The following is a 24,834-nucleotide window of genomic DNA, read 5'->3' as shown; positions in this document are numbered from 1 at the left end:
TGCTCGATGCTTCTCTTAATGAGGACTGCGGTTCCTCCTGATTTGTTTTACTTAACACTATGCCTTATATCCATTCAACAGTGATTTGTCCACGATGGCATACATCATTAACATATCTAACCCAAAAAGTGGGCATTATCCCACGCTGTTCCATTAGTTCCTCTAGACCTGCCATAAACATTTCGCTTAGCAGAGGGGAAAGTGGGTTACGCATTGGCGTACCTGTGGTGGTTTTATAGTATGCATTCCGGAAGGTGAAATAGTTTTCACTCATACATTTAGACGCTAGCTTTGTATATTGACGATTCCCCCTCTTTTCCTTGGTTGAGGTGCGGTGTTTGTTGAGTCACGTTTCGAAGTTGTGTAGGGCCTGTTTAACGGGTATACTCAGAAACAATGTTTTCACATCAAACGATTTCATGTTGCCTGATTTTAGTGTCCTTCAGCTTCTCGACCACCTGGAAGCTGTTTTTTCGGCATATTTGCTGCGATAGTCATCGATAGCGTTTACTTCTTGTAATAACCATTCCGCAATATTGTAGGTAGGGGAATTAGTGTCCGCGATAATTTCCCGTGTATTCTGAACCTAGGCAAGGAGGGATTAGGCATGCGTAATGCGGCTATGTTCTTGACAAGGTCAACACATTCCCTTAGTGTTTTCTCTACTCTTTTGCTTGACTCTGGTAAAAGATTTGTTTTTAGTTTGAAGAAGTTGCCGTTATTTAGTTTCTGGAGTGCCAAGTCTTCGTAGGTCGTTCGGTCTAGTATTACCAGCTTGTTACCTTTATCTGCTTTTAGGTAAAAAACTGGTTTCTTATTTAGTTTTTTAATGATCCGCTCTTAATTGTTATGTAATTTATTTGTCCCTTTGCTGTATTGGTGAATAATATTTTTAACGAGGAACCTTGCCTTCTCTCGCTCATCCTTTTCCATAAACCTAATAGCTCCCTCCACGTCTATAATCGTATCTTCGACGTTCATCTTCAAGCCCGGTGTCGCGTAGTTCAATCCTTTATTCAGTACCATCAATTCGTCATCCGTAAAAACTTCCGACGTTTTGTTAACTACAAAGTCTGCTACGTATTGTGGTGACTTATCTTCTGTCCTATATGCTTCGGTTGCGTTTCTCAGGGACATTAGTTTCTAGAAAAGTATCTTCTTCTTTCGATCTTGCTCGCATGTGGTATCTATTGGAATATGTTGCGCTGACATCTCATGCGTTAATTTTAGCTGTGTATGATATGCCAAGAGTTTGATCCTATCAAATTTTGAGAACTTGGATTTAATGCTCTCTTTAATGAGGCTTCTTTCCAGTGTTCTGGTATGTTTGTCGGTATTTCTGTTGGGGAGTCCTGTCTTGATGGAAACTTGGTGTGATTTCGGCACTACTCTGTGTTTAAGGCAGAGCTGTAGGAATTCAATATCTTGGCTCAAGACGGCGAGTTACTTAGTTTACTATAATAATAATAATAATCGTTGGCGCAACAATCCATGTTGGATCAGGGCCTTGAAGTGTGTTAGAGCACTTCATTCAAGACCGTAACGGTACACTAGGAGGCAATGTGGTCAGCATTGCGCTCGCCCGAGATTATTACCCTGATTTGACTCAGGTACTCATTCCAGCTGAGTCGAGTGGTATCCGACGTCAAATCACGATACAAATTCCACTGCCGCTAGTGAGATTTGAACCGCGACCTTCCGTACGACAGCCTTGCGCTCTAACCACTCAGCTATCCGGACACTAGTTTACTATAGTTCTTTTTAAAAGAGAACTATTAAAAGGAAAGGTCTCCAATTTACTTATAGAATTTTATTTATGTTGAGGTAGCAAACACGTGTGTCAGTTATTCACTGTAATGTGTTCTTACCAGGTACGACGTGAACACTGAATGTGTTAACAAATCTACGATTAATCAAATTTCCAATTCCAAGGTTGTGCCTATAATAGAACCAAAAAATCGTTCATCCCTCTAGTTTCCGGTTCTGTTGTCCAGCATTGCAAAACATGTGTCAGTGAAAAGTAAACGCCATTTCATAATTGACTATAAATGTATACTTGTATTTCTAGAAAACAATGTCTCATTTCAATAAATACAAACCACTTTAAAATTTAGCATAGGCAAATCTGATATTATAACAAAGTAGAAACGTTTCAATTTCGATGCGCCATTAAGAATGCGAAACTATATAAAAAGGATCACAATTTCATAAAAAAACTAGTTAAATAATTCAACTAAAACAAATTCAATTTAGTATGGGGTTTCTTCACTAAAAGGCATCGTATTTACAAGGACTTAACTTGTTACATTGATCTCTATTTTTCTCATTGTTTTATTCCCTAATCATTTAATTGGTTGCTAGAAAACAATAGACCGACTCACAATCTATTTCCCATCGTTTATTTCTCAACTTATCAAACAAGCAACACACATAAGTTACTCCACCTAGACCTTACGTTGTATAAATAAAACTAATAGTTTTTCACTATTTCATTTACAAAGAAAAAGCCGCTTTATCGCCTTTCACATTCTACCTAAATATACTTATATTGGATGTAAATTAACTACATGAGGTGATAGGCTCGTCGATTAGCTCTCCCTTCTTCACTCTCATGAATCTTAAATTTCACTAAGAATTATAACAGCTACTACTCAGTCTATTTATAAAAATAATATTATTCCTATTTAGGTGCCATTTTTTTCAAGATCATAATAATTATCATCACCTTTTGTATGTTTCCAGTTGTTTCATAAATATTACATATGTAAATAACAAATCTTCGGAAATCGTATAGTTAATTCTTAATCAAAGGTTTTACATATCTTTGGAATTTGTACAAAAAGTATGAAAGAGAATTGTAGACAGTTTTCATAAAGTGGAGAAAGCCATGGCGAATATCGTGTTGAACTTTGTAGTCGTCCCCAAAATGTGTGTAAAAAACAGACACAATAAATCGTAGTTTATTTTCCGTCAAATACTAAAGTCTCTCTTTCACTAATACAAACTCGAAATACTTTAAACTATTCGCCTAACTCTAAAATGATTCGTTCATCGTCGATATTCACTACAGCTTAGCCTTACAGAACACCAAGAAACATGGGAGTAATATCTATTTGAACTTCGATCTGGAAAACTAATAGTGCAGCTACCGAATGTTAGCTGCTTCAAACAATATGTAGAGAGTTGGAACGGAACGCCTGATCTCTGCGGAATGTGAATTTCTAAATCTCTAAATCCGGGTTTTCACTTTCAGAATAAATTAAATAGCATAAATTAAGGTACAATCATTTTCAAGAAAATAACCATAATAATGCCAATCACTAGGCTCCTTCGGGCTATGACTTTCAACAAGAACACACACGGTTCTCCTAAAAATTTATTTTACAGTTTAAAATCTTAGAGTTACATTAAATGTTTTAATTTCCATCATCTCAAAGCTTGTTTTCGCAAAATTATGTACAACGTGCTTTGATCTAAGACCAGTGAGAGAGGTTTCGGTGATGCGTTCTATTTGCAATCTATTGAAGAGGTTGTCCGACAATCCTTTCGACTCCTCACACAATACACTCCCCAGGCCCACATTGCAATCCGAACCTTGTCGATGCAAAATCAGGAGTGCAGCTCGGGAAGGGAACAGCGGCAGTTGTTCCTCAGTAAGTGTTCGGAAATTTACCAGATGTGTATCACAAGGTAGTGGGTGTTTCAACAGGTGGACAAGTGAATTTAAATTTGCCGGGGGACTATCTTCTGAATTCTCAATAAAGTAGATATTGGCAGGATATCGGAGACTGTTCGCCAATCGGTTCGATAAAAAGCTAGGAACTTCATACTTATTTTTCGCAGGAGTGGACAGGATGGACTCCAATGTGATCCAGAATTTATGACGCGTTAGATGACTGTCAACTATTCCTTCTCCCAGTCCTCGATAATCATCGTATAGAGTCCGTCTATCAAGCATGACTTCTAGTTGTCCAGGTTCCAGGCTAGCTGCACCTTGTGCGTGCGTTGTCAATAGCGTTAGTCGTAACTTCGAATCTTGCATAAACGCTGCTTGAGTTATGGGAAAGTAATTGCCTTCCACGCCGATAGCTGGTACTTTAACTCTTTTGATATACTGGAAACCATTCTGATCCGAGTAGAATTCAGGAGTGTCGCCATTTTCAATTTGCGTCACAAAACGCATAAACAACTCTGTTTCACGGTTTTTCGGTGGCGGCTCGAAGTCTATATCATTTTCTATGTAAATTGCGTCATCTAAGTAAGTATGCGTGTTGAAAATCCGAACGGTGTGAGCTAAAAACGGATTATATAGCACGGTAACGTCACTAGCTATTGGTCCGGATGAGATCAAAATTCGAATGTCTTCATATTGTTCCAAGACATCCTTTTCGGCATCATGTTGCTCCGGGTCTGTTTTGAATAGGTACGCACCGGAGTGGAATTGGGCACTTTTGTACGCTGCAAATTTAATAGCACATTGTATCGCCTTACCAACGTTCTTCTTTGTGATCGTTTTCAAAAAACCCGTCTTTTCGTCAAACAGAAGTCGCATTTTCGAGTTTTCAAGTTGGATGTCTCCTGGCTGCTTCGCTTTGATATCAAATACGCTCGGATTTTTTCCGTTGCACTCATTACAGTAGATGGTGGATAGTTTGTCTTTATAATTTTCGGATTGCTGAACCTTGAAGAGTACTAGTGACAGAGGAGGCAGCTTATATACAAACAATATTTCAAATTGTCTCGGAGATACAGAAATTCGTTCATTGAACAACACTTGTTGATTTTCATAAGCGTCGGTTATGTTCCATATAGGGACGATTTGAATGGGGACTTCCACCCCTTTGTCATCAAACACTTGAACTCCAGGAACAGGTGAATTGATCGTTAGCACTTCAACTACTTCTTGGCCGAGTGGATTATACACAACGAAAAAAGAGTCCTTCTTGTCCTCTAAAGTGACTGGCGTCTTTCTTGGCAGTTTAATATAATTGTCGCGTTCCAATTCACTTAGAACAAAACCGTGCTTATAATCTCCCTCGTTTTCATTCTGTATTAGTAATTCAATAGTCGACTCCTGCATTTTTACCACATCTTGGATGCTCTCAAATAATCGCATTCCATAGTCACGCATGACAGCAGCTTTCGATGTCCCTGTTATGGCATCATGATGTTGGAACAAGCCAAGATTTCTCCGTGCCAGAATCATTTTCTCGTAATTCTTCTCGAAAACTTTCAAAGAATTGTGGTTTTTAGATTGTCGGGCATAGTTGAAAGCAATTGTAAATAAAATTTCTGCTGCGCGAAGATTATGCTCCAGTTCACCACTTAGGATCTTATAGAATGGGCGAGTTGTAAAATATCCAGACCAGTAAGCAGGTCGTCCTTCCGAGAAAATGTCGGAATAGACAAAAAAGTCGCCTTTCAATGTTGGAAATTGCGAAGAACGTTTTTTAATTTCGCGAAAGTAGTCTTTAGGGGTTCCAAAGGAAATTTCCGTCTTGTAAGTCTCTTTATTCGCATTTATGTGGTCTATTAATTTCTTGTAGTTCAAGTATTGCTGGTCGACTTCTCTTTCTTTGTTATATCGAAAATCGTCGCCTATTGGGATTAACGCAACGTTATGAGGAAACAATGATGCAGTTCTTGAGTATTGTTCTAATAGTAATTTAGCCTTCTCTGCTACATTCTCATCCGTTATGAACTGTGCTTTTATTGAATATTCGGTGTATTCTCCGGGGATTTTACGGAAATCAAAATTCAAACAAATCACAGGATGGGGACCACACGAATGCTTGATTGAATAGATATCGAACGGCATGTTATGCGTTAACAAACTATATGGATGGGCTTTGTTGCCTGTTGCTGGCGGCACTGACTGCCAGTATGGAGTCCATAGGAAATCGCCGCTTTGATGACGAGCGAACCATTGCTTCCATGCATAATGAATTCGTTGTATTATCGCCCCTTCAAAATCGCTGCCCGATAACAAGTACGGTACTGTGCTTCCATGACCAAACGGATCTATAGACCACCCCACTTCTGGGGTCACATTTAAGTTTGTTTTTACCCATTGGTGACCTGAAAATGGGCAGAGAAATATTCAATGTTAACTTCACAATATAATCAATATTTTTGTTGCAAGAATGTGTACAAATTGTATAAGTAATAGCGGACACATGTAGGTGTTTTTCACAAAACCTCACGTTTTCTGATAACGCATCAGTTTGTGTGTACTGCTGACTGATAAGTAATGCAATAATGTAACCGCAATGAACAAGAGTATTTGATAAGCATTAGTTAATTGATTTTCTAATTATGTTACTGTTGCCTTCAAATTCTACAACAAATCACTAATGGTCTGATTCTGATGCTAGTGCTTTTGGGTTTAATGTTACCTAATTGGTTAGGTTCAATGTTTATATAAAATGTTGATTAAAATTCGTTGAAATGTTCTAGCATGCCCAATTCGTGTTACTATTCCGAATTATTGAAATGGAAACCAAACTGCATACTCAACATTAGTAAGGGGGAAAGACGAGGGTATTTAGAAGCCTTTAAAGCAATTTGATGTTCCAAATATTGGCAAATGTGTAAATAAACGTAAAAGAGATAACGTGAGCCATTAACTTCGTTCAAGTACAGAATAGGGGAGCAACAAATTTGCGTTGAATCCATTAAATTGAGATATTGAAACTGACGGTCAACTGATGCTTGATTCATAAATGCAGCTGCAGTACCAAGCATTGAACTAATAGCTATTTTTTACAATGAACTGAAATTATTACCTTCAATAAGTTGATCTAACATGGGGAACAGGTGTACATTCGCTTCGTCAGTCATCACCCAACCGCCAGTTGTAATTTCAACACGTCCAGACTGTATCAGATGCTTCAGAGCCTACAACGATTCGTTTTCGTGAAATTTATTCTACTTAATTTATAACAAATCAAGGGTGAAAAACTTACTCTTTGCTTAGTAGGGTGGGCCTGATCCCACCATAATTGTAAGAAGCTTATCTCGGACCATATGAAAGTCATGTCTTTGTATTCTTGCAGCTTAGTTACTATCAGGTTCAGAATTTGCCTAGAGTCCGATTGAAAGTAACTCATGAATGTCTTAAGCCATCCTGGATCGTTGTGAGAATGTGGAACGATGATAACCTAATCGGAAATTAATGTTAAAATTTTGAACAACAATAAAGTCAGGAGTATACCGTGTACCTTGAGAGGGAGTCTTTTTGGATCTTTCTTCTGCTGCTCATAACGTGTTTCGAAGAGTTTATCCCAATATTCTTTGGTGCGCATCCATTCAGGCTGAAAATACAACAAAAATATCAATTAAGTTCGTTGAAAAACATCATCAAATGGTTTCGTGGAAAGTTCGATCGATTGCAAACATTGTCCAAGTATACATTTTCGTTTCTCCAAAAGTCAATTCTCCAATTTTCGACTTTTTTCCGATAGTTCTTCATTCATGATTCTACTTGCAAATTAGGCTGGGATATCGGATGTTATTTTCGCTTTTCTTATCGATTTTTTTCTATTGGTATTTAACAAGGACTTAGTACGATATAATTTTTCTTCTTCTTTAGCCTTTGTCCTATTTAGTTTGAGGACCGGCCCATCTGGGTGAACTCAAGAGGCTCTCAATCACCATCTAACGCATTAAACTATGGTCGTTTCGGCCGGTCTTTTGGTCGTTTCCAATGAATTTCGATTACCAATCTTAGCTAGTGAGTTTCCGTTAATGTAAATTGCATTGAAGATGCCTTTCTCGAAATTTTTACACGAGTGGTGTAACACCACATCAGATGTTATCATGGCATTTTACCATACTGATCCAACGCAACATCTTTGCCTTAATCACATTCAATGTCCAGCGCCCTATACACTGCTTTATGCAGATGCTTTCCTAGCATTTAATAGCAAAAATAATCTCGAGCAACTTATCCAAAAATTAAATGATCGCATTATGCAACACGGTCTCAGATTGAATCTAAACAAAACTGAATTTTTGACGACAGATCCCCATGAAACAGGCATAATCATGTCATGTCAGCGGCAGTGATCTGCCCAAAATTGCCATTTAAATACCTCGGGTCAACGCTATCAGCCAATGCAGAACTACGTTATGAAATTGCTTCACGCATTAACGCAACCTGGATGAATTGGCGTTCCAAAACTGGTGTTCTTTGTAATCGACGTATCAGATAATGTCTCAAATCTAAAAATTACCGCAATGTCGTACGTCCTGCCGTCCTCTATGGTTCTGAGTGTTGGCCAACTATAAAAGACAATCAACGGTGTCTTGCGGTAATGGAGATGAAGATGTTACGTTGGATTAGTGGCGTGACACGATTTGATCATATCCCAGATGAGGATATTCGCGATCGTTATGGGGTTGCATCGATCGTGGAAAAATTGGGAGAGAGGCATCTTCGAGGGTATAGTCACAGAATTTACGCAAATAAGAATCCACTTCAAAATTGCTCTGAACATCGAATTCGATTCTAACCGATCAAAAGGTAGGCCGAAACAACGGTGGCTTGATACGCTGGATGGGGATTTAAAAGCCTCGAGATCCAGATCCAGGTCAGGCATTTGATAGAGCCAAATGGCAAAATCGATCACGACGAGCCGATCCCGTTTGTGAAGGGGCCAATGCTGAAGAAAAAGAAGATTACCGCGAGGTGCCGTTTATTGTCTTTGACGTTCGTTGATGTGCCCATAAAAAAAGGTGGTTGAAGAGCGTCTGTTTATCCATTCCATACATTCCATTCCATTCCATACATTCCCCATTCATTCACAAGGTAGCTGCAAATTTTTTTCACCAAATATAGTCATGTGGGGTATCAAATGAAAGGTCTCGATGAGTGCCGATCTTAGTTTTGACATTTGTTGGAAAGGTGGGGATTGCGGGGGTTCGAAATTGAACATCCCTTTAACGGACCCATTCTTAGAAACTACCCAACCGAAAAATTTGAAAGAAATCAAGAGGCTGCCACTCTATGATGCCTAGGCTGCAAAACCTACCTTAAGTTCATCCTAGCACCACGAAATTATCTCACCAAGTTTGGCGGAAATTGTAATATTACTAACAAAGTTATCATAGGTCAAAGTTGTCGCTTCTTCGCAAATTCAAGAATATGACCGTCAATATCACCCGAAAGTGGATACTCTCACATAATATATGCATATATTACGTGCTACGTACTAATGGGGCTAATGCACACTGAAATGCCTTTATATAAGAAATACACAACACTTTTCTTACCTGATGCGTTCAGCTTCCGGTTTTCCGGCTTGTTCTATATTAGAGCCGAGCTTGATGTTACTCCAGGCATTAACAGCGCTAGATTCGCCTCGCTCAATACTAACATTAAATGGTTCAATGTTCTCTTTATGCTTTTATATGGGTACAACAAATGGAAATTGGCCACCCTCGCGACCCCTACAGACCTTCGCTAATATCTGTTTCCACCATGTCATCGGTGTACTCTGGTCCAACACAATGCGGAACTAAAAGCTGCATCGGCGTATAGAGTAAGTATCGGTGGAAATGTTGACCAGAAAGCGGAGGTAGTAGTAGATATGCTCTGCTTTACGAAAGGGTCACAACTTTATTCTTCGCAGCGATAAATAACAATGCGGGAAGACCATCAAGCTCAGTGGCTTTAGTTCGTTTGAGTGCATTGATGGTCGAAATGATTTCTCTTCTGTTTGGAGGAACAGTCCATATTCGCTTGCTACAGTGACTAGCCATTTCATCCACAAGAGGAGGAAATTCACCGGATGTGATACAATCATGATGAAGTGTTCCTTCCACTTTTTCAGTTGCTCGTCATCGTGGATAAGAAGTCGACCGATGACGCCCTTTACAGTACCATCGAAAGGTTTGCGACCACATGCAAGCTCTTTCGTGGCACGGTATACACTTCTGAAATCATTGCGTTCTACGGTATCCTCGCTTTCCCCACCAGCGCAATAGCAAATTTTCGCTTGTCACGGCGTACACTACGTTGAACTTCTCGGGATTTCGCTCGCTATCGAAGTTCAAACGCGTCACGCCCGCCATCGTTGTCAGCGGATAATAGAGCCTTCTTGTTACGCACCTCCAATAGACAACTCCTAAATCTACTACTGATCGCAAAGTAGTTGATCTGATTGCTCGTACGGTGTCGATCAGTTGAAACCCAACCAGCCGGAAAGACATCGACTGATCCGTCGTAGATTTTATTTCTCGATCGCGGCATTCGAATCTCGAGTTTTCCGGCATACAGCGTGCATTTGAAATTTCAAAATACAAAAAGTTGAAAAATAGAAAAAATACCGATTTCTCTATTTTTCAACTTTTGGTATTTCAAATTTCGGTGCGGTTCACACGGAAGAAACCTCTCTCGCAATTTTTCCACAGTCGGTGCAACCTCATACCGCTCGTGGGTATCCTTATTTCGGATGTGATCATGGCCACTGGTCCAACGCAACATCTTCGTCTCCATTAACGCGAGTCTCCATTCATTGTCGGCCAACACTGAGAACCATAGAAAGCGGAAGGGTGAACAACTCTGCGATAAACTTTGGATTTGAGGCGTTCATTGATACTTCTATAACAAAGAAAATCAGTTGCGGAATGCCACTTCATCCAAATTGCGCTAATACGTTAAGCAATTTCATAACGCAGTTCACCATTGGCTGATAGTGCCGGTGTTATTAGGATGGGTGGTCAAAAATTTTGTTTTATTCAGATTTAATCTGAGATCAAGTTGCATGAGGCGATCAATCCATTTTTAAGGTTTTGTGTAAAACAAAACCTTATTCTGTCTGTCTGTCTGTCCACCACACGCATTTTCCTCGGAGACGATTATAGCGATTAACACTAAATTTGGTAGAAAGATGGGAACTGTGAACGCTCACGCATACAGTGAATTACATCCTTTTACGTGGAATTTAAGGAGGAGGTCCTCATACAGGCAAAAGGTGGGTGTAATTTCTTTTTCATCAAATATAGTCATGTGGGGTATGAAATAAAAGGTCTCGGTTAGTACTTTCCGAAGCCGGTCTTAGTTTTGACATTTATTGGAAAGATGAGGAGTGCGGCGGGGTTGGAAGTGATAATTTCTTTAACAGACTCATTCTTAGAAACTACACAACCGAAAAATCTGTAGAAGATCAGGAGTCTGCCACTACATGGTGTCTAGGCTCCGAAATACCCTACATGCCGATATCTTTCCAAATAAAATTAATAATAGCATATTACTATAATTTCGCCATGAGTAACCACGCAGCGTGTATTGCGTCAATAGTACCGCGGTGACGAATACGATTGTCAACAATCTGTTCTCAAATCTTCATGATATGAAATATGATAGTAACCGAATCCGACGGTAATTTGAATATTCTGCTGGACTACCTTTCTTTTTCCATATTGGAACTGTGTTTTTTTTTTCAGGCCGCCAAGTCATCGCGATTCAAAACTATAATGAATTGTAGAGAGGAAAGAAAATCTAATAACATGATTTCCTAGGAATCATTTATTTCGCAATTCGCACTGTCACTCTCCCCCACTTGAAAGCAATACGTATTAGTGAAATGTTTAAGCTAGAAATAATAAAAGACGTTTTAAATTACCTCGAGCATAAAAATAATACAAATTCTGCATGGTTTTTATATCACTTATCGGGATTTTCTTTGGGGATCGGCAAATTTGTACGTATTAACTAGAAGTACGAATAATCGTAATACGAATTATTGAGATACCACAACATTAAGTTGAGCCACTCGTGTACTTGCATTTATAATGGTACAATAGGTAGGATTGGGTTGAACAATAAGTGTATTGTGGTTGGGTCTTTTTGCCAAGAATGATTTTAAATCAAATAGAGAACTGATAAAACACGTTGAAAAAAGACGATATTTTTTCTGCTGGTCATAAAAGCATGTTTTCGTTTCTTTTCATCATCATCAACGGCCCAACAACCTGTATCCGGTCTAGACCTGCCTTAATAAGGAACTTCAAGCATCCCGGTTTTGCACCGAGGTCCACCAATTCGATATCCCTAAAAGCTGTCTGGCATCCTGACCTACGCCATCGCTCCATCTCAGGCAGTGTCTGCCTCGTCTTCTTTTTCTACTATAGATATTGTCCATACGGATTAAGCGACCCGCCCACCGTAATTTATTGAGCTGGATTTTATCCACAACCTGACGGTCATGATATCGCTCATAGATTTCGTCGTTATGTAGGCTACGGAATCGTCCATCCTCATGTAGGGGACCAAAAATTCTTCGAAGGATTCTTCTCTCGAACGCGGCCAAGAGTTCGCAATTTTTCTTGCTAAGAACCCAAGTCTGCGAGGAATACATGAGGACTGGCAGGATCATTGTCTTGTACCGTAAGAGCTTTGGCCCTATGGTGAGACGTTTCGAGCGGAACAGTTTTTGTAAGTTGAAATAGGCTCTGTTGGCTGTCAACAATCGTGCGCGGATTTCATCATCGTAGCTGTTATCGGTTGTGAATTTCGACCCTAGATAAGAGAAATTATCAACGGTCTCAAAGTTGTAGTCTCCTATCTTCATTCTTCCTGTTTGACCAGTGTGGTTTGATGTTGTTGGTTGGTTGGTTCTGGTCTGGTCTTGCCTTCATTGACGTGCAGTCCAAGATCTCGCGCCAATCGCCGCCTGCTCGATCTGGATGAAGGCAGTTTGTACGTCTCGGGGCGTTCTTCCCATGATGTCGATATCGTCAGCATAGGCCAGTAGTTGGGTGGAATGTCGAATGTTCTTGAGAGTGATCCTGCCGCTTTTATCTGGCCTCGTACATTGGTCAGGGTCAGCCTAGTCAGTCTTATCAATTTTGTCGAGATACCGAATTCTCTCATGGCCGTGTACAGTTTTACCCTGGCTATGCTATCCTAGGCGGCTTTAAAGTCGATGAAAAAATGGTGCAACTGATGTCCATATTCCAACAATTTTTCCATTGCTTGCCCCAGAGAGAAAATCTGATCTGTTGTTGATTTACCTGGAGTGAAGTGAATTAATATTATATATTGTCTGTTGCCTGTTATGCTCGCTTTCTCCCAGTAAGTCCTAGTAAAATTTTGAAAATATGCCATTGTGGACTATGCAAGTTCTGGCCTCCTTTCGGATTCCCAAACAATAAAACTCAAATAGCATTTAGGAGTATGTTACATGACAAGAAATGGTCAAAACTTATGAGCAATAGTGCTTAAATAGAAAGAAAGAATTTTCTTGGTATCCAAAAATCGCTGAAAGAAGTGGAGAAGCTTTTTCAATTTTAAACTCTATTGTAAATAGTTTTTGTATGTACCACATTGTTCTCAATTGAGCTGGAATCATGAAGCAATCGATATATTTCCAGGGAAATCCGTGTCCAAATACGTGTTAAAAATTATTGTTAGCAGACACCACATATGCTTTTTTGTTTGTCTTCGTTTGTTATTGTTGAAAGCTCCGAATATTTTACCCGTTTCTGCAATCTTCCAATGGAACGCAACAACCAATTCTATTAGCACGTTACCCACTTTTCCCCATAGTCCCAATCAACAATATCTATCATAAACTATGTAATCGCAGCTGAAGCCAGCCTTTTGTGATGTGCATGAACAATGGACAATCACGGCATATTGTGTAAAAAAATCTATTTACCTGAAAATCAAAATTTGCATATTCATCTGCAGTTGTTATATTCGTATTCCGTACGCTCAACGGACTACATGTTTCCCAGCCAGCAACAGGACCAGGTGCACTCTGTCTGACCGCAGCCGATTCAGTTTCTTTAAAATTACTTGAAGATGAATCATGTTGAGCGTTTCTAGCGTCACCGGGTGCATTCTTCAAATCGTTGCTTTGTCTGCAAGAGAAAATTCGTGCTCGATTAGTCTGATTCGTAATTTCTTTAGTCTACAAGGTGATTTAAAATAACGGTATTTGGTTTTCATATCAATTTTGGGAAACGCGTAACTTTTTATAGTTGATTCAAAAACATTGCTGAAACTATTCCAGTCATTATCAATGTTTTTTCATTATCAATTTCACAAGAATATTAATAAAAATGATCTCCATAACTCTTCATTTTCCTACTTTTTCCAACAAAATTCGCAAATTTTTCCAAACAAATTCATATTTTTTCCAACTATATTCGTCATTTTCCAATCAATTTCGTAACTTCCCCAATCAAATTCATAATTTCGTAATTCACTTGAATTTTTAGAAAAGCAAACAAAGACAAACCAAATAGTTTTATTGTTTATAATACCTTTTCAGATACTTATTTGAAACTATTCTTAAAGAATTTTAGCATATTATAATTAAACCTTAAATTTGTCAAAAATATGGGTTGTTCGACGCCAATGCTCCCTCTGTGCTGTTATATGTAAACAGCACAAGGAAAGTGGCTTCGATCAAAAACTGCAAGCCTTCGTTAGCATCGGTCTCCCCCGTATCATGGGCGTATTCTGGCCCGACATAATGTTAAACGAACAGTTGCTGGCAAATCTGTTGATAGTTAGAGGTCAGAAATGGCAGTGGTAGGTCACATTTTAAGAGACAGGTCAACGAGCGATAAGAGTAGTGTAGGCCTCTCGGGAAGACGTGGACACATTTCGATAGACTGACAACAATGGCACATGAGCGTGACTGACACGACCATTATATTAACTTTACTTGACTAAAGATAGTTCGATCAATCTTAGAACACAAATTTAATTTACTAGACAAAAATTCTGTCGAAAAATTAATTACCAGAAAGATTCTTTACCATATACTGTATGAACGAGATTTATGATTGTTAATTGTTGTAGATATCACGAGAATTTACTGGCCAAGATTGGTCTGAACGTCGAGGTCGATGGTAAACGACCAAAAAGCAGACCTAAACAACGGTGGCTTGATACGCTGGATGGGGATTTGAAAGCCTCGAGATTGCACCCAGATCAGGCATTCGATAGAGCCAAATGGCGAAGCCGATCACGACGAGCCGACCCCGCTTGTGAACGGGACAAAGGCTGAAGAAAAATAAGAAAGAATTGTCGTAGATATCCCCGCCAGTATTATAAATACGTTTACGAGTAATAATGAAAATTATGAGTATAATTTCTTTTAAAATACAAAAAAGAAAAAAGTGGTAATATTACATTAATTTTCCTTTCACATTGAGCAATTACAAAAATTACTAAATTGCTTGGTAGTAATATAAATTCGCTTCGAAAAATTATAACACTGACTGAGAGGGAATACGAATTTGGTAGGAGAAATTAGGAAATTAATTGAAGAAGAATTTTGGTATCGTTATTTTTCACTGAAGTCCAATTGTGATTAAATAATGACAGACCGGTAGTGAGGAATGAACCATACAATTGCTCGACAAATCTAGCATTCGGTGCCGCAATAAGCAGAAATAATACTACCTAAATATACAAATTGTTCCAGTGAAATGGAAAAATGTTATGCTTATTAATACAGGAAGAGTGTGATAATCGTTCAGACTGCGAACCTTGGTTTCGGTGGTGTTTACTTTCAGTTCAATTCTGCTTGCATCCTTCTCCAAATATAGAGCTAAGTGCCTAAAGTCCTTGACTCGATGAGAAAGTAAGTAGACGTCATTAACGTAGTCGAGGTCGAGGCTTTTCAACGATGGCAGAGCTCCAGTGTGTCGCTCATATCTCCGCTCGCAGCTGTCAACAGAGCACTCAACTACCTACGTTCTTCAATTTGCCTCCACGTTCCTGTAGTCAAATAGGTTTTGTAACGTCCTTTTGGGACATGGTGACAACTTCACTCTGGGCAGGGATAAAAACCCTTATGATGGAGGCCCAGCGCTCATCAATATTTCCGGACGGGTAGTTTAAAATTTCTGTCGTTTCATCCTTCCTATAGCCTTTTTTACCTGCGTTTTGTCCCCAACTACCCGGCCTGCGCATAAGCATGCATATAGCACCTTAACTGACATACATGTCGATATGATAGCACCGTTTAAAATATTGCGTTGCCAAAGAAATTTCGTAGCTGTTGCGAAAAGCCTTTGGGGAGCCTGCACTGACTAAAACTCGGGCATACGGGCTGAATGTCAAACTCGCACAGTGGAAGATTTGCCTAATTTGTACGTATTTATCGGTCACGTAATAAAGCACGTATTTATCAGTGCGAATGTCTTCTCTAAAATCATAATAATTGAAGCCAAGGCTTTACATGTGTTTCTTCAAGAAACCTAAGGTTTATGGATTAGCTATAGCAGATTAACGGTCAGCTAAGATTTTATGGTTAAAATTCGCATTCTACTTTTTAAATGCGTTTTTCTCGAAATTGCATGTTGAAAATCTGCTGCCACGATAGCTCGAAACCCATCCAGGATCAGTTTTTGAAATTTTCACGACTTATTCAGAACATATTTCTACGATCCGCAAATTAGGATAGTTGCGATTCATTCCTTAACTTTTTTTTATTCATTAAAAAAAAGGTAACAGGACACCAAAAATTTAGCTAATAATCTTAGTTGGCGGACTGTGGTTAAGTCTGCACGATAAATGCCGTTTACATTTTTTCTTAAGATGATCACAGCCCCCTCTAGCGTGGCAGCAGAAAAACGCGAGATGGGTGTATAAATTGCTCTGTATTTCAATAAGGAACCATGTTATCGGACTTGAAAAATTACTACGCAATCTATGCGGAAAATTCGTATTTGTACCTTTATCTAGTTCTTCACAAAAAATTTCTAAAAAAAGCGAAAAAAACAACCTTCACACGAGATGACCCCCTTAAGGTCAACACAAAATGGCGGCGCTTGCTATATATAAAGGGATTCATAGATAACACATTCTCACCAAATTTCGTAACAATCGATGATGCTCCAAAGTCATTATACCAGTCTAAGAGAGGTTACTAGTGAAGTTAGCATTGCATATGATGGGAATTTTCATTCGTGCAAAAACGACATCCAAAGACGATTGCTGAGAACATGATTTCTAAAGCAAATAATGAGCCGACCTTCATGAAACATATAATTACTGGTGATAAGACTTGGGTCTCCCCAAAACCTGCATAGAAAGTTTTTAATATAAACTCAACACGTCCAACTTTCAGTAGAGAGATCGGTGGCACAGGCTAAATTTCTGATGCCAGTCGATTTAGGTTTGAACGGGTACCTAAGACAAATCAAAGTTATATTCCCGTGCGCCATGGGGACCACCTGTCCTCCGAGCGTATTGTTGCGAACTCGATTTGAAGTATTTTGAAACCCTTCAAAGCCTAGCTAAACTGCACTGATGCGCTATATCGATTATTATTTAGATCGTCTTGTGCGAAGTTCACACCACGTGCCCCTTTTAAGGCTCTAAGCCTTTTCGAGAACAATTAAAAGTACATATAGGACGAGAGATAATACGTTCAGTTCTCACTATTACCCCTAATAGGTAGTCGCGCGCATTAGACAAATCTTCAGCTTCAGCAGCGAATAAGCTGAAAACATATGGCTGGTTCAGAGTTCGCTAAACGAATTGTAGATGTCGGTAGTATTTTGGGGGTAGTATTACATGAATTTAACAGAAATGGGGGAAATTAATAGGTAATTATCAATTAATGAATCCGATCTGAGTGTTGACGAGGAGCAGAGGTGTCGCGAAACATCTGAACACCTCACGTGTGTCCTTATTTGTTGACTTTGGAAGGATATTTCATGATGCGCGTCCGTGAAATACTTAGAATTCAGATTAGTTTACATTTTAGGTATATTTATCACTATTAAGAGAATTGTAAAGCAGTTGAAAACCGGAAGCTCGGCGCTTCAGGTATGAGAGGTTTTGTTGATTTCTTTTTTAGGAAGATTTAGGTACACGATGATTCCATTTATGTATAGCTCGTAGTGCATAAACGGGGAATATACTCGATATTCAACTCAACCTAATACTGACATTTTATGTCTTAGTGCGCAGTAATTTGACGCCAAAGAGGCAAATTTGACACTTGTTAACAGTAGTAAGATTTAATCTAAACTTTCCAGTATTATGTTTCAAACTAAAGCCTATATGACTGGCAATCTAGGATTTGGGATGTACTTAATATAACATCCTATTATGAACTTAACTTGACCAGAAATCGTAACTTACTAGTAGTAAGTAAATTTGTTCAGATTTTTCTGTTGAGTTATTTCTAAGAACGAGTCCTTGGAGTAACTGGCCCTTTTCGGACTCCTCCCCTCTGCAACCAACATCAAAAATAATATCTGCTACGTACTAACCGAGACCTTTCATTTTCCGCTGTGTCTGATAATTATAGTCCTGTCCCACCTTAAAGGGTTATTTTAGTATTTTTTTTTCAATGGTTGGGTTTTTACCTATTTTGAAGTACAATATGTTCAAGAATAACTATAAAATATTATATTGATATTTACTCGTTTTCCGCAGTAATCATAATAAAAGCTAAAAATATAGGGTTGGGGAAAAAGAAATGTAGTATTTTGCCAATAGATGACGACACTGAAACACATCTTGTAGCGACATGGTAATGACATGACAGCACCAACATGGCAACGCCTTTCAACAGCTGATATGCTCAACAAAGTACCGTCACTATATGGATCGGCAAGGATATAAATTCGACGCCATCCGACTCTTTTATACACTCTTTCTCTCGACCTTCTCGGTGTTTGTTGAATAAATGGGTAGAACCTTAAAAACATACTTTTTCATGTTTCTACATTGGTGACCCCGACGTGATGAGTGATCTTAAATTTCTATACGTTTAATCGACACCAAGCGCGAGTTTCAAAATGGCCACCGAATCCAAATCGCCAGAGACGCCGAAAACATCCCTTCAGAGTGATTTCCTGCCGCCGATAGCTAATCGACCAGCAGGCGTATTCGTGGAAGCGGCACGCATACAAAAATTTCCGTCATTTTATCGACCCGACCCGGCATTTTGGTTTGAGCAGGTAGAGGCTGCGTTCCACACTAATAACATCACGTCGGACGAAACAAGATTTAAGTACGTGATACTATTTGCCCAGCCGGAAATCCTTCCGCATGTGATCTCGATAGCACGCAATCCTCCGGCAACAAATAAGTACGAAGCCGTGAAGGAGAGGATATTGGCAGCATTTGCAGAGTCCGCCGAATCCAAGCTGCGACGACTTTTCCAAGGGAAGAATTTGGAAGGAAAGAGACCATCGCATTACCTGCAGGACTTGCGAAACACTGACGGAGAGCAGGTAACTGACGCCATGCTAAGATCGTTGCTACTTGAGCAATTGCCCGAAAATATTCGAATGGTGTTAGCAATTTCTAACGAGGCAGACGTCGATAAATTGGCGAAAATGGCGGATTTAATGATCGAGATGCAACAACTGCCTTGCATTTCCACCGTTCAGAAGGCACCCACGGAAAATGATGTCTTGGAGCAAATATTGAGCCGAATTGACCGACTGGAAATCACGACACGCAACCGGTCCCCGGAGGTTCGTTTTAGCGGATGTTCGACAACCAATAATCGGTGTCGATTTGCTGCACCATTATGGCTTATTAGTGGACCTACGCAGGAGGAAGATAATCGACGAAAAGACCAACTTATCCTGCATCGCAAAGCTCACCGGTACCATAACTTGTGGCATGACAATACTGAAGTCTAGCGAAAGTTATCATGACATTCTGAGAGATTTTGTCGACATCACAATTCCATCTGACCGAGCGAAAGTGATGGCTCATGATATCTACCACCATATCCTGACTAAAGGACCGCCTGTTTTTGACCGACCCAGACGATTAACGCCCGAAAAGCTGCGCGAAGCAAAGGCCGAATTTGACTACATGCTACAACTTAGTACGGAAGAAAAACGGACAATGGAGACCATGTGGAGATTATCAGCGTTTGAACGCTATCACCGTCCCAGATAAGTACCCCATCGCTCACATTAGTGACTTTGCGCACAAACTGAGTGGATGCAAGGTATTTTCCACGATTGATCTGACAAGAGCATACCACCAGATTCCTGTAGCACCCGAGGACATTGCCAAAACAGCTGTCATTACTCCTTTTGGGCTTTTTGAGTTCCGAGTAATGACGTTCGGTCTACGTAATGCCGCACAAACTTTCCAGCGGTACATTGATCATGCACTCCGCGGATTGGACTTTTGCTATGCATACATCGATGACATTCTTATCGCTTCTAAATCGAACGAGGAGCATCGGAAGCACTTATTGACGATATTTAATCGACTCCGTGAATACGGATTATCCATCAATGTCGATAAATGCAGCTTCGGAACATCTTCTGCCGAATATTTAGGATATTTGGTGAGCGAAAATGGCATCAAGCCCCTTCCAGGACGAGTGGAAACCATTTCTAGGAGCTGTTAATTTCTATAGAAAATCGTTGCAGAATGCAGCCGAAATTCAAGCACCTCTCCACGAGTATCTCATTGGTGCAAGGAAACGGGATAAACGCAAAATCGAATGGAATCCACGGGCAGATGTCTCATTTGAAAAGTGCAAACAGCAAATTGCCAACGCTGCGTTACTACGACATCCCATTGAGAATGCACTATTGGTCATCAAATCAGACGCATCGGACACGGCTATGGGAGCAGTTCTCGAACAGTGGAACAACGATGTTTGGGAACCGCTCGGTTTGTTTTCGAAGAAGTTCTCCGATACACAACGTAGGTACAGCACTTACGATCGAGAACTCCAAGCAATCTACAGTGCAGTCAAGTTTTTTCGCTACATGGTCGAAGGTCGTCCGTTATTAATCAAAACCGATCATAAGCCGATAACGTTTGCCTTCCAACAGAAAGCCGATAAAGCTAGTCCACGGCAATTAAGGCAACTGGACTATATCGGCCAATTCTCGACCAATATCATATACATCACTGGCGAGGAAAACGTTACAGCAGACGCCTTGTCCCGAATTAGTGCTGTTACATTGCCGGTTGCCATAACGCCCGAAGAATTAGCTACAGCGCAACGAAACGATGAGGAACTCCAACATCTACTGCGTTCTGAAACGACCATGGATTTGAAAAAGTTGCGAGTTGACGACAAGGATACAATGTTGTACTGCGACGTGTCAACTTCCCAAATACGGCCGTATATCCCAATACTTCTCAGGAGGAGAATATTTGAGATTACTCACCAACTATCTCATCCAAGCGGACGCGTCACGAAGAAGCTGATTTGCCGAAAATATGTCTGGCCTAGTATGTCCAAGGACATTCTCGAGTGGGCACGAAAATGTCTAGCGTGTCAACGAAGTAAGATTGGGCGACATGCAAAACCATCGCATGGCCAAATCGATATGCCGGACACGAGATTCAGTCATGTACATATCAATATTCTCGGACCGCTAACGCAATCACAAGGTCACTCGTATGTATTGAGTATGATCGATAGATTTACGAGATGGCCTGAAGCGGTTCCGATACGATCAATTACGGCAGATGTTATCGCAGACGCATTCTACACCAACTGGATTTCACGATTTGGAGCACCTACTATATTAACATCGGACCAAGGATCCCAGTTCGAATCCTTGATCTTCTAGTCGCTGACGCACTTAGTGGGTTACAAAAAGATTCGAACCACTGCATACCATCCTGCTTCTAACGGATTGATTGAGCGATGGCACCGATCGATGAAAGCAGCTATTATGTGCCACAACAACCGTGAATGGGTCGAAGTGTTGCCAACGGTTTTGCTCGGTCTTCGTACAAGCGTTAAGGAGGATATTGGCGCAACAGCTGCTGAGCTGGTCTATGGGACAACGATTCGCATTCCTGGAGAGTTCTTTCTTGACGAGGAAATGCCTCCCGATCCGAAATTTTTCGTTGAGAAATTTCGTCACCATATGACGCAAGTTCGTGCAACGCCAATCTCTCGACATGATAGAAGGAAGGTGTTCGTCCACAAGGATCTTTCTACATGCTCACACGTGTTCGTGTGGATTGATCGAGTGAAGAAGCCGCTAGAGCATCCGTACGAAGGACCATATAAGGTGTTAGAAAGACTTTCCGACAACGTTTTTAAAATAGAAATTCAGGGCAAAGCAACAAATATCAGCGTCGAGTGACTAAAACCTGCCTATTTCGAAGTAACATCTGATCCAACGGAAGCAGCCCAACGACCAATAAGTTTGGCTCCCAAAACGTATGCAGGTCCAAGAGCGAAACAAGCGAGTGAGAGGCGAGTAATATTCGATACGTAGTTTTCCAGCCGTTAACCGTCAAAACTACTCAGGAGGGAGCAGTGTAGTGACATAGTAATGACATGACAGCACCAACATGGCAACGCCTTTCAACAGCTGATATGCTCAACAAAGTACCGTCACTATATGGATCGGCAAGGATATAAATTCGACGCCATCCGACTCTTTTATACACTCTTTTTCTCGACCTTCTCGGTGTTTGTTGAATAAATGGGTAGAACCTTAAAAACATACTTTTTCATGTTTCTACAATTTTGTGTTGTACTTATCACATCGGGTCATACTATACGGCGAAGAGACAATTTGTGCAACAAGTGTCTCTTTGACAGTGTACGATTCAATTTCAAGTTATAGCGCGTCAAAGATGGAGTCCACCAAGCAAGAAATTCGTCATATTTTACGCTTTCACTACCTGACAGGTAAAAATGCAACGAAGGTGGCCGAATAAATTTGTGAAGTTTACGGGCACGATACTGTAACGATTCGCACAGCACCGCGTTAGTTCAATCGATTTCCTTCTGGTGTAATGGATGTCGAAGATACACCCCGTACTGGTAGGCCAATCGTCGTAGAAACCGATAAAATCGTGGAAATCATCCGAATAGACCGCATGTGAGCATTCGCTCGATTGGCCAGAAACTGGGTAGGGACCATAAAACCGTTTGGAACCATTTGCAGAAGATTGGATTCCAAAAAAAGCTTGATATTTGGGTACCCGACGAGTTGACGGAAAAAATCTCTTGGACCGAATGAACGCCTGCGATGCACTGCTGAAACGGAACGAATTCGACCCATTTTTGAAGCGGATGGTGACTGGTGATGAAAAGTGGATCACGTACGACAACTTCAAGCGAAAAAGATGGTGGTCGAAGCGCGGCAAGCCGGCCCAAACCCATCGCCAAACCTGGATTGACGGCCAGAAAGGTTTTGCTGTGTGTATGGTGGGATTGGAAGGGAACTATGAGCTGGTCAACTATAGCCAGATCCTCAATTCGGACCTCTACTGTGATCAACTCGACCGTTTGAAGCAGACGATTGACCAGAAGCGGCCAGAATTGGTCAAAAGGAATGGTGTGTTCCACCAGGACAACGCTCGGCCTTATAAATCTTTGATGGCCCGCCAGAAGCTATGGGAGCTCGGATGGGATGTCCTATCGCACCCACCGTATAGTTCGGACCTGGCACCAAGTGATTATCATCTTTTCCGCGCTCTTGTTGGGTTGGCCTCAAAAGAGGCTTGCGATAACTGACTGTCTGAGTTTTTTGCAAATAAGAGGGGGGGGGGGGTGTGTGTGGTTTATAAGGGGCCTTCTAAATGGCAACAAGTTTGCGAACAAAACGGCGCATATTTGACTTAAATCGGATAATTTTGGTAAATAAAGCGTCAAATTTCGATACAAAATACATTTCTTTTTCCCCAACCCAATATAATGCACGAGTTTAATTCAAACTTATCGCATAATAATTGACTGCTTAAGAATAAAATTAGTCAAAAATATTCAATTTTGCAAATTTGAGGGTTACTTTTTCAAATAAAAATATGACATAAATCCAGTACACAATGTTCAAATCAAAAGTTTTCCAAATTATCAAAACTAAAGAAAAAAATTCCGTGAGATTGGCTTTGGTTGCGTTCTCATGCTGCACCATATGGATACTGTGAATATTAAATTTTAATTTTAGGAACTCAATAAAGAGGCATGTAAAGTTTTAAGTCCATAGGTTTCTTAGTTTTTTTTTATAGCAGTTTTAAAATTATGCTTCTTTATACGTTTATTGATCTTCGTCGACACCATCACCTGTTTCTACGCGATTAGTGGCAGTACGTTACTACAGACGGATTATCAATACCTCAAAACTTACATCATAATATGTTAACTCAAGAATTCAACAGGGCAAACTTACAATCCAAATTCACGCCTATAACTGCATAATAAATTCGCTTGTAACTCGCGCAGACTGGTTCGATGTCCAACAGAGGAAGGATTTTCTAGAGCTCAAGCCGATCAATCCGATCAATCAAGCCGCTGGGGGTCGAGGAAACAATATCTAGTAACTAATCCTCAACCCTACCATATGAACTGGCTTACTAAAATTGCAAGTTGGGGTGATTATTACTATGGAGGGATATCTAAATTCCGCCTTCGTTGTCACAATATTTGTTGATTAAATTCCAATACCAAATGACCAAATACCAAAATGAGTAAGTGCAGCCAATCTCCAAAAACTAGATACAATTAAAGAGAGTAGCGACTTCCTGTGGATTTACTTGATCCGAAAGTATAAATACCCGGGATGGTTTCAATTTGAGATAATCAGCTATTTCGCCCACGCCAAGGAAACTTCATCAACGTAATACGATTTAGACGTGCTGAAGTGCACTTTTCCCTTCGTAGGTGGCGAGATGAGAAAAATGTATTAGATATGAGATACAAAATAAGTCAATGCGTGTTTTGTTGATTTATTGGAACAAGAACTTTTAGTATACATAAAAAGAAATTTATTTTAAAATTTGTAAGGTAGTGTTTACCGGATTCTCTTACTTATACACATGCTGAATTTGCCCTTCCTCAAAAATGTGTATCCGGATTCACAAATGATGCTAAATGTTACTATTTTAAGTTGTAT

The 24,834-nt window shown here is 40.1% G+C and overlaps 1 protein-coding gene across 3 annotated transcripts in view; it reads right to left on the bottom strand.

Annotated features, from left to right (window-relative positions):
* Positions 1 to 2,035: 2,035 nt before the first annotated feature.
* LOC119658825 (alpha-mannosidase 2) overlaps positions 2,036 to 24,834 on the bottom strand; it is a 188,988-nt gene continuing 166,189 nt past the window's right edge. For all 3 annotated transcript variants that reach the window (XM_038066557.1, XM_038066556.1, XM_038066558.1), the window contains 5 exons: positions 13,665 to 13,869; positions 7,221 to 7,313; positions 6,966 to 7,160; positions 6,786 to 6,897; positions 2,036 to 6,078 (listed from right to left, as the gene is read on the bottom strand). In XM_038066557.1, coding sequence (XP_037922485.1) covers positions 3,389 to 6,078; positions 6,786 to 6,897; positions 6,966 to 7,160; positions 7,221 to 7,313; positions 13,665 to 13,869 — 3,295 coding nt within the window. In that variant the 3' untranslated portion in view covers positions 2,036 to 3,388. The remainder of the gene's footprint in view (positions 6,079 to 6,785; positions 6,898 to 6,965; positions 7,161 to 7,220; positions 7,314 to 13,664; positions 13,870 to 24,834) is intronic.

Source organism: Hermetia illucens, chromosome 6, assembly GCF_905115235.1.
Source record: "Hermetia illucens chromosome 6, iHerIll2.2.curated.20191125, whole genome shotgun sequence".
Taxonomy (NCBI): Eukaryota; Metazoa; Arthropoda; class Insecta; order Diptera; family Stratiomyidae; genus Hermetia; species Hermetia illucens.
This window is presented reverse-complemented; position numbering and strand designations above follow the sequence as displayed.